General features: G+C 47.0%; 1 protein-coding gene across 2 annotated transcripts in view; it reads right to left on the bottom strand.

Annotated features, from left to right (window-relative positions):
• The window catches only part of LOC135377148 (uncharacterized), a 54,563-nt gene that overhangs the window by 34,737 nt on the left and 819 nt on the right, over positions 1-19,007 (bottom strand). For both annotated transcript variants that reach the window (XM_064609444.1, XM_064609445.1), the window contains exons 2-3: positions 17,490-17,658; positions 8,431-8,558 (exon numbers count right to left, since the gene is read on the bottom strand). In XM_064609444.1, the coding sequence (XP_064465514.1) occupies positions 8,431-8,558; positions 17,490-17,658 (297 nt within the window). The remainder of the gene's footprint in view (positions 1-8,430; positions 8,559-17,489; positions 17,659-19,007) is intronic.

Raw genomic sequence — 19,007 nt, 5'->3', positions numbered from 1 at the left:
GCAGTGCTGCAGTGGTAGCTCTCCTTGATTACTGTGCAATGCCCACCATAACTAGGGGAACGCATTCAATGTAGGATGAGGAAATGTCAGAAGCTCACAAGGCGGACTTCCTCAGGTGGTTAAAATGCTCTACGAGCCAGTTTGAGGTCGGGTGGAATGCTGCAGTGCTGGTCTGTTTACTGCCGATAAGTTTACATAGCTCGTGAGGCAGAGTGGAGTCGAGCAGGCAGCCACGGTCGGAGGTGATTGGGGGCATGCCAAAGCGTGGGATCCATGTTTCGAAGAAGGCTCTTGCAAAGCCCTCAGCGCCTATGTCGGGAAGGGGCAGAGCCTCGGGCCGGAGGGTTAAAACTGTCCAAGCAAGAAAGGATATGCCGAAAGCCCCTGGCTGGAAGTGGTTGTCCAACAAGGTCTCTGTAGATCTTGTCCAAAAGGTGGTCGGATGGGATGAACTTCGCTAGGGGGGTTATGGTGTGTTGGTGAATACTCGCTCTCTGGCAGGCAAGGCAAGAACGTGTCTAGGCGCGGAGGTCAGTGTGCATGTTGGGCCAGATGCAGCATGCGGACATGAGTCGTTGCGTGCCTCATATGCCTGGGTGAAACGGAAGACGTTGAAGATGCCGCGGCGGAAGGTGACTGCCAAGCAGTTTGGGGCACGCCTGACGCACTTCTTCTACAAGTGGGTGGAGACCTCTGAAACCCTGAAAGAGTTCACCTCGCTGCGTGATTTAATATTACGGGAGCAGTTTTGTTAGGTGTCCTCAGGCGTATTTTTCAAAGAGGGTGAATGCGAGGCTCTTGATGAAACTTGTAAACGGGCTGATAAATATTTGGAAGCTCAGGGACTATAGGGAAGACTGAGGAGGAGCACCTAAGAGTGTCGCGAGGTCTACAGGTTGTATGTTGTGTTCCGAGATGGTACACAGAATCGCGGATTGTAGGTTGCGGTTCACTAGGCAAAGGCAAGGCGCCTGTGGGACATGTGGAGAGACAGGACATAGGTCAGCGAATTGTCCGAAGAGAGGATTGGAGAGCGGCTAAGAACGCTTGTATTATGGGTGTCACCTTAGGTTTTGTGAACGATGGTAACGTGGTTAGACATCATGAGGAGCCGTACGAGTGTCGCTATACAGGATGCACCACGATACACAAAGAGTATGTGTAGTAAATTCTGTGCATTCCAGAAATGGTGTACATCGTTACGATGTGGTAAAGGTAGAATGAATGGACTGTCTGTCGAGGTACTCCGCGATACCGGTTCAAACATGGTCATAGTGAGGAGAGGTCTGGTGAAAGACATCCAGCTGACTGGTCGTTATGTGGTGGCACGTTTGGCAGAGGGAACGCTGCGCTGGCTAGCAGAGGCAGTCATAAGTATTGCGACGCCGAATTTGCCGGGGAAGGCCGTGAAGTAACTGCACGAATGCGCCGATATGTGACTTACTGCTGGGCAATGTGACGGGCACGAAGCTAACTGACGTCTCCGAAGTCTGTATAACACTCAACAAGTGGGGCCCATATACAGGGTGTCCACGCTAAGTGTGAACAGATTTTTTAAAAATATATCAATCACTTTTTCCGAGATGAAATCAATTGCAATATAGCATATGCTGAAGGGCACTCCCTAGGGGGGCATTAACAGGGTTCCTAAGGCAATGTCTTAATTAACTTTCAATAATTAACTTTGTAATTATAACAGCCACGAAGTTGCTCCAATGAGAACATCTGATCTCTTCGGTCACCAGATAGCAAAGCCGTTTTCAGAACAAAAATCCGTTCGATAGATCGTCCGCAAAAAATTCGTGAAGGAACGCCATTTTTTTCTTTATTTTATTCATTGCGCATCTCTAGAGACGCGTCTTTCCTTCGCCCCCAATACGAGAGTATGAAAGAGCACACTATCGCCTCTTGCGTCCTGGAAAAAGATTAAAAGAAAACAGAAAATGCAGCCCAAGATAAGGGCAGTCGCGATAGAGTCATCCGATAGATTTGTGTTTTTGTTTTGTTTCCGCAAGTTAAAGCTAATCTTCGACGCATGAGGCGGCACTGTGCTCTTTCACTCTCTCACACTAGGAGTAAAGGAAAGCCGCTTCTTTGAAGATGCGCAATAAACCAAATAAAGAAAAAAATGGCGTTCCTTCACGGCTTTTTTGCGAACGATCTACCGAAGGGATTTTTGTTCTGAAAACGGTTTTGGTATCTGGTGACCGAAGAGGTAAGATGTTCTCATTGGAGCAACTTCGTAGCTTTTATAATTAAAATTTAATTATCGAAAGTTAATTAAGACATTGCCTTAGGAGTCTGTTAATGCCCCCTAGGGAGTGCCCTTCAGCATATGCTATATTGCAATTGATTTCATCTCGGAAAAAGTGATTGATATATTTAAAAAAAATCAGTTCACACTTAGCGTGGACACCCTGTATAGTTGTACGTGCTGTTCCACACAGATCGAGCGAGTTCGATTGTGGTAAACGGTCGAAGGCAACTCAGATTTTCCCCTGGTTACACAACTCCTGTGTAAAAGAACAGTTGAAGGCGTCAACAATGTACAGGCAAAGGTGACTACAGGGGTTTTGGTTCCAACAGCTGACAGTGTACCCAGTCAATGAGAGAAGAGCACGGCGTATTTGGTACGGCCAGCAGGGCGGCGTGAGAAGTTTGAATAAGAACTTTGTACTAGCAGCACCAGTACGGGGAGAGCATGGTTCAGGAGTGAAGGGGGCAATACATAGGTGGTGTACAAACGGTTTAGCCAGTATAGTAAGCTAAAGTATAGCTAGTATAGTGTCCAGCATTCTTTTGGAGGGGTTCGGTTACAAGTATGTTGTGTGTCTTTGTATTTTTCAGAATTGCAAATATGTATCTACATAGCGTTAGAGGAGACCATGGTAGAGTGCGCTCTTGAAAGTGGTTCGTATGCAGGTTTCGAAAGTTGTTCATAAGAAGGAAGTTTGATAGTTGTTGAATTGACATTTTCTCGGAATGTATAAGTCGCTTCGTAAATTGGTCCATTTTCATCGGGTGCAGGTTGTGTGCTACACCCCAGCAGGCGGATTTCCATGTTGTGAAAGTGCACGTCGTGCAGGGCTGGACGAGTGTGTGTGTACTGACGTTGATGTTTGTCACTGCCTCACTTGTATAGCTAAAGTGATGTAACGCTCTGTGTTTCTTTGTATCTATATTAGTTTCACAGTTTTCAGTCAGGGGTGGCTCGGAATTGTCACTGATATATTTACGTCCACTTTAACGTGCATGGTATATCCACTCGTCGTTGGTCCATTGAGATCTAGAAGAATGGACAAGAAGGGCATTTCGGTTTTCTATTTAGTGGCATCAAACAAAGTGAAAAGTGTCTGGGTTAATGTTTTGTGGTGGGGAATTGTAAAGACATTCTGAAGACATTGAACAATTCGGGGTTGTGCAATGTCTTACGACGTGTCATGGTCGTGGTCACACCTGGGCAAAGAAGAAGCTCGGGAGGGAAACGTGCAGGGTGTGTGACGTAAGTGGCACGGACAGAGGTGCACGGGCGATTGGGTTCTGCAAGAGAACAAGGACTTTGGGCTGACAGTCTGCATCGCCTTTGAGTTCTACCACTCGGCTCATGATCCTGTCTCATCTCTGGTCCTGGGGGTCTGCCCCACCAGGTTCTTGCCTCTGGCTCTGGATTGCTTTGTTGCTGACGCTGCGCTGTCCGGCCCGAGGGTTACGTCTGCTGGGTCTGCGTGCGAGGTTGCCCCAGTACAAGCGACAGGCACAGTAAAGTGTCTGCTTACAACACCTTGTTTGACTCTGTCTCATGCTAGTTTCTATCCGAACTAACCTGAGAGCTCTGGCGTCCACGTCCAGTGTAGGCATTGTGAACTGATCCGCCGTCACGTAGAATGACTCACAGCCTGCCGCATCACATAGAGTACTTCTACAGTGAGCTCGAGGGTGTAGCTCATATGTCGTCTCACATGGTGAATGGTTGCACGAAGCAGTCTTCAGATCAATGGTGCGGGATTGTGGTCGGTGTGCAGCACAAACAGTCGACCTTCTAGGAAGTAGTGGTAATGCAGGGAGGAGTTCATGGGACTCAGCTGGTGTAGGCTTCCTCGAGAAGAGACCCAGGGGCCCCCATGCTCCGTCGTGGCGTTGCAACGGCAATGGTCGAAACGTCAACGAAGAGGGCTGTCTCTGCGTCCAGCCGCGGATGGAGGAGGAGAGCAGCGCCAGCGAGAGGCTGCTGAACACTGTCGAAAGCTTGGTCGGTGTGCGAGGTCGAAGAGTCGGGCATGGAAGCGGGTGCCCTTGAGCAAGACTACACGAGCAGGTCATTAAGAGGCTGCAACACAGGGGTGAACAAAGCGGCGATAAAGGTTGACCAAGCCGTGGAAGGAGCCAAGGGTGCGACGGGTAAGGGGGGCGTGGCTAGTCCTGAATGGTCAGAACTTCCAGTAGACTTGAAGAGGTCGGTACCATTGGCATTGATGAGTGGCGAAGCAAAGTAAGTGACATGATTCCGGACTCATTCTTCAGAACATTGGCAATCACGGTATAGGCTTCGAAATAACAAAACTGCTTTGCTTGTAAAACTTCATACGTGTCGTTTTTTGTACTACTCACTAGACACATTAGGGTCAGCGGAAGATGATGGCCAGCATGGCCGGTGGCCCTCATTGCATGTGGTGATGCATTGAAGCATGGCCTTAGCAATTAATATTTAAAAAAAAATACTTTCTCTAGGAGATTATACACTGTCTTTTTGAGTCGTGATGTTCCTTTAGTTCTGTTCTCCTCTTTCGCCTGATGGGCATGAGACGCAAGGGCATCACGGACAGTTTATTTCTAATTGTACTTTCTCTAAATTACTCTTGTTTGCACGTCTACACTTGAACGCATTGTGGTCTCTCATAAATAGCATATCCTACAAACACGAATGACCCATGAGGCACGGAAGCCGTCTCACAGATGTACATAATACAGAGTGTGCAGAAAAACGTGACCCGCATTTTTACACGTAACTCGTTGTGTATTTACCCAAGGAACTTCCGGTGGCGTACGATGGCGTAATTGTGCGTACGAAAGCTATAAAAAAAATCCCGGAAGCCGTACTCAGCGTAAAAAAATAAACAGAGCGCGAAAACATTGGCTTCCATGCATTAGAATAGGCCGGTCATCACAGTGCATGGTAGTGCGTTTCGGTCTCGGGAGAGTTACGTGCAGACACCGCTAGGTGTACTGCCGATGAGCATCCATGTGGGGCATCGTTTCGATTTCTGCACCGATAGCTCCCCTAGCGGTACTTGAACACAACTCTCCTATGCCCACCACGTTGCCCTATTCTGATGCACGGAGGCCGAAGTTTTCGTCGCTCCGTCTATTTTTTTAAGCTGAGTATGGCTTCCGCAATTTTTCTACAGATTCCGTACGCATAAATGCGCCATCGTGCGCCACCGGAAGTTTGTTAGTTAGGTAGACAACAAGCAATGTGCCTAAATGCGGGTCATGTTTTTTTTGCACACACCCTGTGGTTAACTGTCGAAAGGAGTCTGTTGCGCCCGTAAACTATGGCCGAAATATTTGGGGAGGGAAGCGGCGTGGTTGATCACTGGACAGCTCAGCATACTACTGCCGTTTACCGGATGTGCTCCACCCTTGCAGGTAATGTTGGAGCGGATGGAGTCAGACCGTCACGTAGCATTTCCAGCAGATTCCTCCCGTCACAGTGTGCGACTGAAGGCCCAGTGCGGAGCCAGTGAAGGATTAGGGAAGGAAATGGACAGAAGCTCTTAGGCTGCACGTCATACATATGTCTGTAAGTCCCAAACGTCGCCACACGAACATTGGAGAGCCGTTTCGGCCTTATTGGGCCATTATCAGTAATGCGTTGGTAGGCGACGTTTGAGCGAGTGGGTTGGGAATATCACGTGGAACGTGATGTCTTCTCACCAGGGTGAGTGACTCACCTCGTAAAGCCCAGTGCAAGGTCAGTGAAGTATTAAGGAAATAAAATTAGCAGACGCTCTTTGACTGCACGTGAAACATGTGTTTGTAAGTCCCGGCCGTTGTCACACCAGCACTGGACAGCTGTCTCGGCCTTATTACCACAGTACCATACCACCGTACCGTACCACAGGCCACAGTACCATCACTTATATGTATATATAGATACGACGTAACTTTATCGGTACAGCTACCGAGAGTATTTCCAACTTTGTAGATTACCGTGTCAATGATTAATCCCAAAAACTTCCATCCTACATCAAAGAACAAATCACTTCCTGGAAATAATAAGTCAGAGCCAACCTCCTGCTTCAAGTTTGCTGATCATGCTAGACGTTTCTTCCCTCTACAACCAACATCCCTCACGAAGATGGCATTGCTCCAGTTCAAAAGGGCGTTTTTAAAATAAATATCTGGACAACCCATATGATCATTCTGTTCTATTAAGGTTCCTTGACTTTATTCTGAAAGAGAACTTGAGAGAATTTGGCTGTACACATTGCTTGCAAGTCAGTAGCACAGCTATGGGCACTAAGATCACACCAAGTTATGGAAAGATTTCAATGGGAGATCTGGATAAGACATTTGTTCCAACGCGAGAAAAAGTCGACGTTGTACAAGCGTTTTCTGGACGGTACCTTCATGGTTTGGCCATATTCGGAAGACGCCCTATTTATATTCATTAGCGATTTCAACTCAGCACATCCGGACATCAAATTCACCCATTCTTTATGAGCTCTAACCGTTAACTTCGTGGATGTCCAAGTAAACTTAACTTCAGAATGTGGTTCTGTTAACATCTTTGTAACGTTCAATAACAATGTTTTAAACATCCACAGTATTGCCACCACAGTATTCTTCTTCAGTCAGAGCTCATTGGTCAAATCTTCCCGGAACTCCCACATGTAACCTACAGGCGCATGCAAAACCTCAATGATAATCTAGTCAGCTCCAAGGTCAACCGACCAGCAAGTCCGACAGTAGGCTGCCATCCTTGCAATGGCCGCAGATACAAAATACCCAAACTAATGAAAAATACCCACTTGCTTGAGAGCAGAAATTCTAGTGTCTCTGTCAAAATTCATTCAATAAATGAAGTCGCCATTTTATTCTTCTATCAAACAATCAAACTTTAGCTCCGATAGGGGCAGGGAACAACGGCACCCTTACCTCATTTACAAATTCCAATCAATCATTAACGAAGATCCCGTTGTACTTTTGAACAGTAGGGAAACTGGTGGCCTAGAAGTGATATACTTTCCTTTTATTTTTCCTGTTTCTTTCTTTTGAGGGACGGCCTCAGTACAGCTCGCCCTGGCCTGACCCCAAAGAGACTTTTACTAGCATATACTTGCAGTGATTGTGAAGTCAATTATCGAACCCAGTGAAGCAATGTGCAACCCATGTACCTCTTTTGTTCTGACGAAGACAGTGGTACTGTCGAGACGTCGATCGTTCCTTTAAGCGTTTCATAGCATATCATCACCGATGTGTTAAATTACCTATTAAATAAAATTGCGGAACTTTAATTTGCGGAAAAAGCACATGTATCAGGTGACGCTATGGGAAATTCCCTTATCTTGGGTTGCATTTTCTGTTAATCTCTTTCCAGGACACAGGCGCCGACAGTGTGCTCTTCCGCCCTCTGATATTGGGGGTGACGGAAAGACGGGTCTCCGAAGATGGGCAATGAACTAAATAAAGAAAAAAAATTGCGCTCCTTCTCGATTTTTTTTGCGGACGGTCTACAGAACGAATTTTTGTTCAGCAAACGATATGAGGTCACCGAAAGGAACATATCTTCTCATTGCGACACCTGCACGGCTTTTATAATTAAAAGTTACTTTAACGATTTTTAGGTAATTAGTCATTTGACGGTTGAGCAACATATGGCCAAGAACGTCCGTCGGCACAGAGGTGACGACAGCATGTCTATAGCCCTTAGTTTTTTTTTTATGAAAAATCTGTATTAAAAAAAAGACACCCTGCAGATAGTCGTGTAAGATATTGCGTACAATACTGAACGAAGGGTATGGCAAAGGATAACGCTGAGAAACTCGGGTGCGAGAAATAGTGCAACTTCAAGGCATCCTGTTAATTACATCTTATTGAGCAGGCCCATTGAAGTATATACAAAAGCAGCCGTTAAAAAGGAACCGCGGAGCTTTAAGAGTGAAGCTTTTGTACAGGACGAGGGTCATACAAATCTGACATCAGAACAAGCGCTACTAGATGTTTGTCTGACGCACTCTACCCATTATCCGCATCATCCTCATGGAAACGAACTGCACCTGCAAGAGTTTTCCTTTTTCGATTTGTGCAGAAAAGACATCAAGTAAAAGTCATTATGCCGTATTAGCTCCCAAAGTCTGGATATGATGCTCTACATTGCTTCGGTCATATAACGCACAATACCTTACGGGGCTAACAGGTCATTCTTACTTGATGTAGCGTTGAATGTGTTCTCGCATTAGGTCCCTTGTTGCATCAGATTTGTGGTAGGTGTCGATCAGGAAACCAAGCATATGGAAACCGATTGTCTGAATTTTCAGTTGTTCTTCTCGTAGCACCTGTTCCAAGAGTTAGTGAAAGTCATGTAGATATGTTACTGATAATATCAACACTGGAATTGGACTGACAATTACAGCGTTCCGAGCGGCTTCTCATGAATCACTTGTTACCTCTCGTTGCTTCTCTCGAAGTCCGTGTAGCGAGAACAGCACTCGTATATAGCTTCGGCCCCCACAAAGCCCCCTTTGGTGCTTACAATAGTTCGCCACACCCTTTCGGAGCACACCCCTACACGCCTCCATGGTGTTGACGATGGACGCCCTTTCCACTGTGCCTCGGAATCCCGTGCAGGTAGACTTATGCGCAAAGCGTTTCTAGTAACTGTCAGTTACTTTTTGAGTAGTTTTTTTGCTGTCAGAGTAACTTTTCGTGTAATCAGTTACTCAGTAATTGATTACTATTTCAGAAGATATTAGCTCACTTTTCGGATGTTCTGCCCCAGGTCTCAGTGCCGAGAATAAGCTACGCCTCGTACCGTCAGCCTTTCTTTTGGCCGTTCAACCATTGCAAGCACTGTAACAGCGCTCTAGAGTTTCATTGTCATTCCATCTAATCCCTTCGTACACCAATGTGGTGGCACCAGCAGCATTGGAGGTTTAGTGAGTCCTGCGTAAGTTGCACGTAATGCTCTTCCATTGTCGGGTCAACGTCCGCGGAAATCGCAGGGTACGCCGCAATGTAGTAGTTTTTGAAGTGAAGGACCAATCTACCCGCCACACCACTGGCGACGGGGTGGTGGTGGGGTGGTGTCGTCTCCAAATTGGTCGCTTTCTGCAGTGCCCAGATTTTCAGCTTTTCACTAGGGAAGACTGGACCCTTGCAGATATGGCCGCCTTCGTGTGCATCCCGTTCCAGAAATGCAATAACAAACATCAAGTTCTCCCATCGAAGGCCCCTATTTGGGCGCATGGGTCGACTTCGACGAGGAAGGCCAGTGTACGCCATGCAACTTGGCTCTTTTCCTTCGGGAAATCCACGCGGACAGTGTGGAATTGTATGAAGGGATGTTGAGGAAGCACCATCGCGTCCGATCGTTGATGGAATTTGGCGTTGTGTTCCCAGGAGGGCTCTTTCCACAAGAAGCACTTTGCAAGTTTGTAATAAGTATGCCAGAAGCCGCCGCTTGATCTCATTCCGGGTTGCCGTGGTAAAGCTCCTAGGCTTTATGTACTAATGTATCTGGAACTTGAAACGTCTACATGCCTTCGATAGATTGAAGGTGCCGAAAGCCCTCACAGAGCCTGACTGAATTTACTTCCTGCTCTGCTCTACCAGAGCGCTCAGGCTAAGCGTGAGAGTCGGCGTCTACAAAGCAAACTTTCTTGCGCCTTTTTGTGAAAATGACCCATGTCGCACACCGTTTTCGTGTTGCCTCTGCACATGAGTGAAGTATGTTTTCCATAAAACTCTTTCATTAGATGAAATCCTAATAAAACACCCTTACAACTTGCGTTAAAAAACACCCTTAAAAGAGGGGTATATCTATCGAAAACACCTTTAAGGGTGGAGTCGTTTTCCGGCAAGTACTCGCTCTCAAATCGCTTGTATTGTGCGCGCTTCCGTGAGAGCACGCCGAGACACATAGTCCTTGCATTTATGGCAAACATCACCCTGAACACGGGAGCCCGTGATTCCATCGTCTTGCTTGAAGTTAAACTTAAACCAGAGCGCAATGCGTCACAAGCACGCCTCGTTAGCTTGGTGACAATGTGGGACAAGTTTTGGTGCCAAGGTTTCAAAAGGCTTGCACTGCGGCCTCCACAGGTGGCGCTGTCCACCATACAACGTTCACGTCTCGCCCAGATGCACTGTTACTGCCGACCCAAGATCGTGTCACTTCCCTACGCCGGGCTGACAAGTCCCAAGTAGGACGAAACAGCTATACTCGGCTGGGAGTGCACGATCAAATTGTGTAACATATGCTCGACGTGCAGGCATAGAGCATTAGCTATTTTCTCTCTGTATATGTACTTGCTGGCTTGCACTGCGGCCTCCACAGGTGGCGCTGTCCACCACAGAACATTCACGTCTCGCCCAGATGCACTGTTACTGCCGACCAAGATCGTGTCATTTCCCTACGCCGGACTGACAAGTCCCAAGTAGGACGAAACAGCTATACTCGGCTGGGAGTGAACGATCAAATTGTAAACATATGCTCGACGTGCAGGCATAGAGCATTAGCTGTTTTCTCTCAGTATATATACTTGCTGGCTTGCACTGCGGCCTCCACAGGTGGCGCTGTCACCATAGAACATTGACGTCTTGCCCAGATGCACTGTTAGTGCCGACCCAAGATCGTCTCACTTCCCTACGCCGGACTGACAAGTCCCAAGTAGGACGAAACAGCTATACTCGGCTGGGAGTGCCCGATCAAATTGTGTAACATATGCTCGACGTGCAGGCATAGAGCATTAGCTATTTTCTCTCTGTATATGTACTTGCTGGCTTGCACTGCGGCCTCCACAGGTGGCGCTGTCCACCACAGAACATTCACGTCTCGCCCAGATGCACTGTTACTGCCGACCAAGATCGTGTCATTTCCCTACGCCGGACTGACAAGTCCCAAGTAGGACGAAACAGCTATACTCGGCTGGGAGTGAACGATCAAATTGTAAACATATGCTCGACGTGCAGGCATAGAGCATTAGCTGTTTTCTCTCAGTATATATACTTGCTGGCTTGCACTGCGGCCTCCACAGGTGGCGCTGTCACCATAGAACATTGACGTCTTGCCCAGATGCACTGTTAGTGCCGACCCAAGATCGTCTCACTTCCCTACGCCGGACTGACAAGTCCCAAGTAGGACGAAACAGCTATACTCGGCTGGGAGTGCCCGATCAAATTGTGTAACATATGCTCGACGTGCAGGCATAGAGCATTAGCTATTTTCTCTCTGTATATGTACTTGCTGGCTTGCACTGCGGCCTCCACAGGTGGCGCTGTCACCATAGAACATTGACGTCTTGCCCAGATGCACTGTTAGTGCCGACCCAAGATCGTGTCACTTCCCTACGCCGGGCTGACACGTCCCAAGTAGGACGAAACAGCTATACTCGGCTGGGAGTGCCCGATCAAATTGTGTAACATATGCTCGACGTGCAGCCATAGAGTATTAGCTATTTTTCCTTTATATATATATATATATATATATATATATATAAAGGAAGGACCTCTGGTTTGCCAATTCCGAACGATGCGCAGCTACCCAGAGCTGACGAGCCGCAAACACTGCGAAACGCGTGTCCTCTGGTGCTGTCGCATCATTCCATGAGTATGTGTTTCACTGCGTGCAGCCATAGAAGTCACCTTAATTTGTAATTTTGAATAACAAACACGTCTAGTGTTATCTACTTGTTTATTTTATGGCTTTTATCCTGCATTATATATACAGGGTGTCCACGCTAAGTGTGAACATATTTTTTAGATATATATATATATATATCACTTTTTCCAAGATGAAATCAATTGCAATATAGCATATCCTGAAGGGCACTCCCTAGCAGGGCATTATCAAAGTCCAAAGGCAATGTCTTAATTAACTTTCATTAATTAACTTTTTAATTATAAAAGCTACAAAGTTGTCCCAATGAGAACATCTGTTCCTTTCGGTCACCTAATATCGTAGCCGTTTTCAGAACAAAAATCCGTTCCATAGATCGCCCGCAAAAAGTTAATGAAGGAACGCCATTTTTTTCTTTATTTTGTTCATTGCGCATCTTCGCAGACACGTATTTCCTTCATCCCCAACGTGAGAGGGGGAAGGAGCACACTATCGCCTCTCGCATCCTCGAAAAAGATTAAAAAGAAACAGAAAATGCAACCCAAGATAAGGCCAGTTCCGATAGAGTCACCCGATACATTTGTTTTTGTTTTGTTTCCGCAAGTTAAAGCTCATCTTCGACGCATGAGGCGGCACTGTGCTCCTTCCCCCTCTCACGTTGGGGATGAAGGAAATACGCGTCTGCGAAGATGCGCAAACCTGTATATATATATATATATATATATATATATATATATATACAGGCTGTTTCAAAAAGCGTGTCATTCGGACATGATAAAAAAAAACGGGGCGACGGAAAAATACGGGGTAAACGGCATTTGTGTGGCAACTGAATTTGCCACCTTGAAAAATATTTTTCATTTGATTTTAATTAAAAGAAATTGAATTTCCTTAATTGAACTCCAAAATTTCCCAAGTCAACCTGACGTTCTTTTTTTTTCTTTTTGTACAGAATTCGAGATCTCGTAGCAAACTTAGTCTGATCCACCAAGAAGTCCGCTCGATATTGCAAATGGAACTGCCAAAAAAAGTCCCGAAATTGAGGCTTCAAAGTTTCGAGTATTCAACGGCGCACCAAATCAGTTGCAAAGATGCGTGGAGAGGAGGCCATACTCCTGCCTTCATGGAAGACAGAAGGTCGAAAAAAAAGGGGGCGGAAAGAAAGAGGCGGAATCTTTTTTTTTTTTTTTGCCGCTTATCAACGTATGGTGGAATGCCACCCGCCTTGTTATCGGCGCGTCTCGTACTGCATTGAGTCACTAATGGGAGGTACAGAGTATGGCATCCCGCGCGGAAGCCGCCGTTCGGTGTCCGCGATTGGGCCGATCGTGTCCCGTGGTTTCTCCTTCTAAGAACCCTGTCGTCCATGTTGAGTCCCCTCCATCCGAAACCGGTTTCCTCTGTTGCGAGATGGCTCGCCTACGCGCTGTTCACCGGCGGAGAATGGGGCGGTTGCCGTCCCATTGCTAGGCGACGGAGCCGTGCCCGACCCAAGGTGGCGGTCGCGCTCCTCGGCGTGGCTCCGTCTCGCTACTCTGCTGCCTATTTAGTGACTCTAGTACTGCACACCGGTACGGCGATAAATTCCTCTATTTTTCATGTGGGCAGTTCCATGTCCTGCTCTCCGCGCATCTTTGCGACTGATTTGGTGTGCCGTTGAATACCCGAAACTTTGATGCCTCAATTCCGGGTCTTTTTTGTTGCTGTTCCATTTGCAATATTGAGCGGATTTCTTTCTGGATCTGACTAAGTTCGCCACGGGCTCTCGTGTTCTGTAAAAAAAAACAAAAAACGTGAGGTTGACTTGGGAAATTTTGGAGTGCAAATAAAGAAATTCAATTTCTTTTTATTAAAATCAAATGAAAATACTTTTGCAAGATGGCAAATTCAGTTGCCACACAAATGAAGTTTACTCCGTATTTTTCTATCGCCCCGTTTTTTTATGAAGTCCGAATGACGCGTTTTATGAAACACCCTGTATATGTATGTATGTATGAGAGAGAGAGAGAGAGGCCGTTTGTTTGTAACTCAAACGTCACGTTTGAGTGGATGGCGTCAGAAGGTCACGTAACACGTGATTCCTCCCGTCGGGGTGAGATAACTCACTCACTGAAAGCCCAGTGCAAAGCCAGTGAAGTATACAAAGAGAAAAATAGCCGGAGCTCTTTGGCTGCACGTATTAGCATATGTTTGTAACTCAAACGTCGCCATGCCAGTACTGGACAGCTGTTTCGGCCTTGTTAGGCCTCATCAACAGTACGCAGGAGGGCAACGTTTGAATGGATGGCGTCAGAAGGTCACGTAACACGTGATTCCTCCCGTCAGGGTGAGATAACTCACTCACTGAAAGCCCCAGTGCAAAGCCAGTGAAGCACTTGGTCTACAAATTCCAATCTCTAATAAATGAGGATAAAGGAGTGCTATCAACTGTAAGAAGCATATCCGGATAACTTTGTGTGTGTGTGTGTTCTCGGAGTGACCGGTGCCTTTTTTCTTCTTTTCTTTAAAGCTAGACACAGAATAACCCCGGACTAACTAACGAACTAACTAAGACCACCCCGGACTGTCTTTCTTTCCGTGAGGCCGTTGGATAGGGGGTGATATGAAGTAGTCGTCCGATGAATAGTATTGCACGCACGCAAGAGTTCAGAAATCACGGTGGACAAGACAGCTCCACGATCAGTTAATATTTCACGAGGGGCACCATGGCAAATAATGACCTGATGCAGAATAAAACTGCGACGTCTGGTGCCGTTGAGGAAACAAGGGCGGACGTTTCGGCATAACGGGTGTGATGGTCAATGCAGACTATCCACTTTTTTCCCTTCAGAAGACGAGGGGAACGGTCCCAACAGGTCAACTCCAACGCGGTGGATTGGGGGCGGCGGGGTGGGCTGCAGGAGACCTTGAGGGTCGGTCGGCGCATGCTTGCGACGTTGACATTCTAGGCAGGTGCGGACGTAATTCCGAGACGAATCGTCGCATGCCTGGCCAGAAGAAACGACTGACGACGTGGTCGTACGTCCGGGCAAATCCATGACTAACGAATGCAACAACTCAGGAAAAAGATGTGCTGACGCCAGGAATCGAACCTGGGTCTTCTGTGTCGTCCCTAATTGTTGGTCTGCCTCGGCCAAATCGCTTTCTGTACGTCGTTTACAAATCGCCCTGCCTCGTGTCTGAATGAGAGAGTGAGTGAGAAAGATGTAAGAGAGAATGGGAATAGCGTGGTTGGTTGTCCGTCCCCCGCGCACGTGAGGAACTCAATGGCTCAAGGGAAACGGCGTGCTGGTGTGGTGTAGCGGTTAGCATATCTGACCGGAGATCAGAAGACCCGGGTTCGTTTCCTGGGGTCAGCACATCTTTTCCCTGAGTTGTTGCATTCGATAATTTCTGGGCGTTTGAGGCTTACTTGTCTGTGTCGTCCCTCATTGTTGGTCTGCATCGGCCAAATCTCGTTGTTTAAATCCAAGATGTTCGGCACTGGTGTCATCGTGAAAGTGCTGCAAGAGCAGTTTTCGCAGGTGGCGGGGAATAACCAACAAATACGGTCATCCGAAAGGTTCTGCTTATAGAGTATGTTGTCACGAAATTTTGGGCCAGTGATGCTTCTTTGTCGTGGGCTCACCGCTGGTTGATAAAGATAGTAATCACTTCCATCAGATCAGGGTCACGGGCTAGTTCTGCGCAAAAATCGAGGTTGTCAATGAATGAGACAGTTCCGCAGCCTGGTAGTGGTGACCGTGACAGTGCATCCCATCTTGATGCTCAAGTCCTGCTCGATATTTCACATCAAAGTCGAATTCTTGAAGATGGAGGGCCCAACGAGCGAGTCTTCCAGGGGGAGTTGACCAACCAACAGAGCGCGTGATGGTCAGTGAAAACCGTAACATGTCCTTCGTATTAGTAGGGTCTGAGCTTTGTAACTGCCAAGACAACAGTCAAATATTCTTTCTCAGTAACACTGTAGTTCGTCGCCGGGCCAGTGAAGGACCGAAGGCAACCGGGTGTTCTACGTTGTCCCAGCGTTGAGCCAAGACCTCACCGAGTCCCACCCCACTAGCATCCGTGTGAAGATCCGTTGGATTGTCTGGGTTCAAGTGTCGTACTAAAGGGGGCGGACGAAAGTCCGCGTTTCAGGAGCTGGAAAGAGCTGTCGTGTTCGTAAGCCGAACTGTACACTTAGCCTGTTTTTCAAAGAGCATGAAGTTGGTGTGCTTTTTCTGCGACGTCCTTGATGAACCTGCGGAAATAACAGCATAACCCAAGAAAACTCCGCAAAGACTTAACAGTGGTTGGACAGGAAAAGTCCCACAACTGCCACAATCTTCTTAGGGTCAGGCCAAATACCGTCCGCAGACACGACATGTCCCAGGAGCGGCACTTCTTACAGTTCGTCGTGAGATTGGCGCCGCGCATGCAATTAAATCTTGACCGAGAGGGGCATTGTACTCATCAATCGTAGATCCAAACACCAGGATGTCGTCTAGGTAGCAGAGGCAAGCGGTCCATTTCGGATTGCCAAGAACGTTGTCAACCATCCGCTCAAAGGTAGCAGCAGGCGCGTTGCGCAAACGAAACGGCATGACTTTGAACTCGTAAAGCCCATCTGGAGTGACGAAAGCGGTTTTTTCTCAGTCCCTAGGGTCCACATCGATTTGCCAATATGCAGATCGAATACCGATCGTGGAAAAGTATTTTGCATTTTGTAGGGAATCAAGTGCGTCACCAATACGTGGCATTGGATAGGTATCACGCTTAGTGATCTTTTTGAGTTTTCTGTAGTAGACACAAAAGCGCCAGGAGTTATCTTTCTTTCGTACAAAAACGACTGGTGCAGCCCGTATGTAATGGTACAATAGATAAATTTGAAAAATACGGCAATGTTGTCCGTGAAAAGTTGGAAGGTCCTACCTCAAAATAGAGACGGCCTGGAACACTGCAAGGGCTTACATTGCTTCGAGGGGGTTGGAAAAGAACGTGGGGTTAACTTTGCAAATTAGAGAGATCAATTTCAGTTGATTACAGATAACAATTGACAAAACAGGTCCCTCCTGGTTGCAAAAAGTGCCCCAAACACCAACGCAGGAAGCAGCGTCCTTGTGCAACTTTATATAAATCAGGGGCAACTCTGTAGCCTGTAGACGAGTAGAAATAAGAATGGAGCGAACCGGTAGAGAAGTACAGATCCCGACAAAAGTTTACGGAACACCAGAGCGATGTATTTCTTGATCTCAGCGACACCCTAGCGGCGAACGGGAGTGGACACACTTACTGAGAGGTGCGTCGAGTACCCGGTCGCCTGTTTGTAAGTCTATCTGCTCCTGTTTCCAGCAACCGTGTCGCTCAGATGACTATATACACCACTCCAGTGTTCCGTAAACTTTTGTCGGGACCTGTACGAAGGGAGGACAGGAGCCGCCGATATATGGATTTGTTCGAAATATCGACGGCCCTCGTCCTGAGCCCTTCATACTCTGTACAGAGGACCTAATTCTGGTATTACAAACCTGCTCAGCATAGGTGGTGTTATCCTTGTGTGTCCTGAATAAATATCCCGTTAGTTGCGAGCAGGTAACCGGCGTCAACATCTTGTCTTCTCTTCGTTATCTATTGCTGCGTTCAACAATACGTACAAAGTATCACTTGCCCGAAAGAATTCAATGAATTCGCCAATTTGCTTGTCATTTGTGAAGTTGCCGATCCGCATGTTAAGCCTCGCATAATGACGAATGTTCTGCTCATCAAACCACCTCAGGTCCTCCGGCCCGTGTGTTCTGTTCTCCAGGAAGATTTTCAGCGCCCTTTTCGGGGAAGACCTGAAATATGTGCAGAATGTGGCTACAAGGTTTCTTTTCATTGCACGAACTTTGCGCAACAGCAGCGTAACTTGTGTGTTTAGTCAGCGAGGTGCAATATCATTTGCGTGTCTTGACTGATACATTCCCGTCGTGTGATATTTCTAATGGTATCTATTTTGTAGAAGAGTAAGCAAGTTCCGGAAGCAATGTGTCCTCGTCCTCTTGTCAGTGGCGTAGCTGGACCTCCAAGATAGGGGGGAGGGGGGGCTATTTAAGAAACTATCTCCGCGCTGATCCTTGATGCGACACCACACTTGTGCACTCCGCGAAGTGCGTTTGAAAAAAAAAAAAGAAAAGACAGAACGAAAATTATTGAGTTCGACTTTCACAATACGATTACATGTATAGGCTGTCATGTCAAATGAGGTGCTGTCACGAGATTGGAAGGAGAGTGGACTGGATTGGATTGGAGTTCATACTTTGAAAACCATTCAAGGGTGCTGCTTAGATAGACGCCATGAACAGTAAGGGCTTTCGCGATGGTCATACTAGTCTCTCCCCCCCCATATATTATCTTCCCCTCGGATTTGCGTGGGTCGGTCCGTGGCAGGTAGGGGGTCTCGAGCCCCCCTGTGGCTACTCCACTGCCTCTTGTTCATCGATTGGCCACCCTGCTCGTTCAGTTCGAATGCCTTCATCGATCTCGTAGTATGCCGTGCGCGACCCCCGCGTTCCGGGACAGTCATCTACCTTTGCCACTGCTACCACAAGGCCCTTAGCAAGCGTAAGGGTAAGGCGTAACGAGAAGACTGAATTGCGAACCCTCAAAGAGAAATATTATACGTAAAATGGTTAAAAAGCAAGCGAGCTGGTGGCTAAGATCCATGACCATTTCCAGTCTCGGGTTTTCGTCATGGATATTATACGTTTATAGACAGGGCGGACAAAATTAATCGTTCACGAGCGCTTGCCAAAGAGCGACAAAAAGGAAATATCAGGCTATCATTGTCGTACTAGTTTTAATGCAGTCCCCTTTTGTGCCTTGAGGAGCCGAATTCCCGCCCACACACATTTTGTGTTTTCCCCCAAACACTCGTGTCGTATGTCAGTAGAGGTTAATTATCCTGTGACATATATAATATAGTTTGTGTTCACTTAAAGCTATTTTGTCTTTTTCATATACAATACGTACATGGTATTATTAATGTGGCATGCAGGTCGGAAGAGCATTACGCCTACCACGCGCTTTCGATTTCATACACACGATTTCAATAGGAAATTCGAATTTGACATGAAACATCCACCACAGGATGACGCTAGCATATCTGCAGGATGTATGGTTTTACTGCCTCAACGAACGGCACCAA

Source organism: Ornithodoros turicata, chromosome 1 (genome assembly GCF_037126465.1).
Source record: "Ornithodoros turicata isolate Travis chromosome 1, ASM3712646v1, whole genome shotgun sequence".
NCBI classification, from domain to species: domain Eukaryota; kingdom Metazoa; phylum Arthropoda; class Arachnida; order Ixodida; family Argasidae; genus Ornithodoros; species Ornithodoros turicata.
Note: the sequence above shows the minus strand (reverse complement) of the source record. Positions and strands in the feature narration are given on the sequence as shown.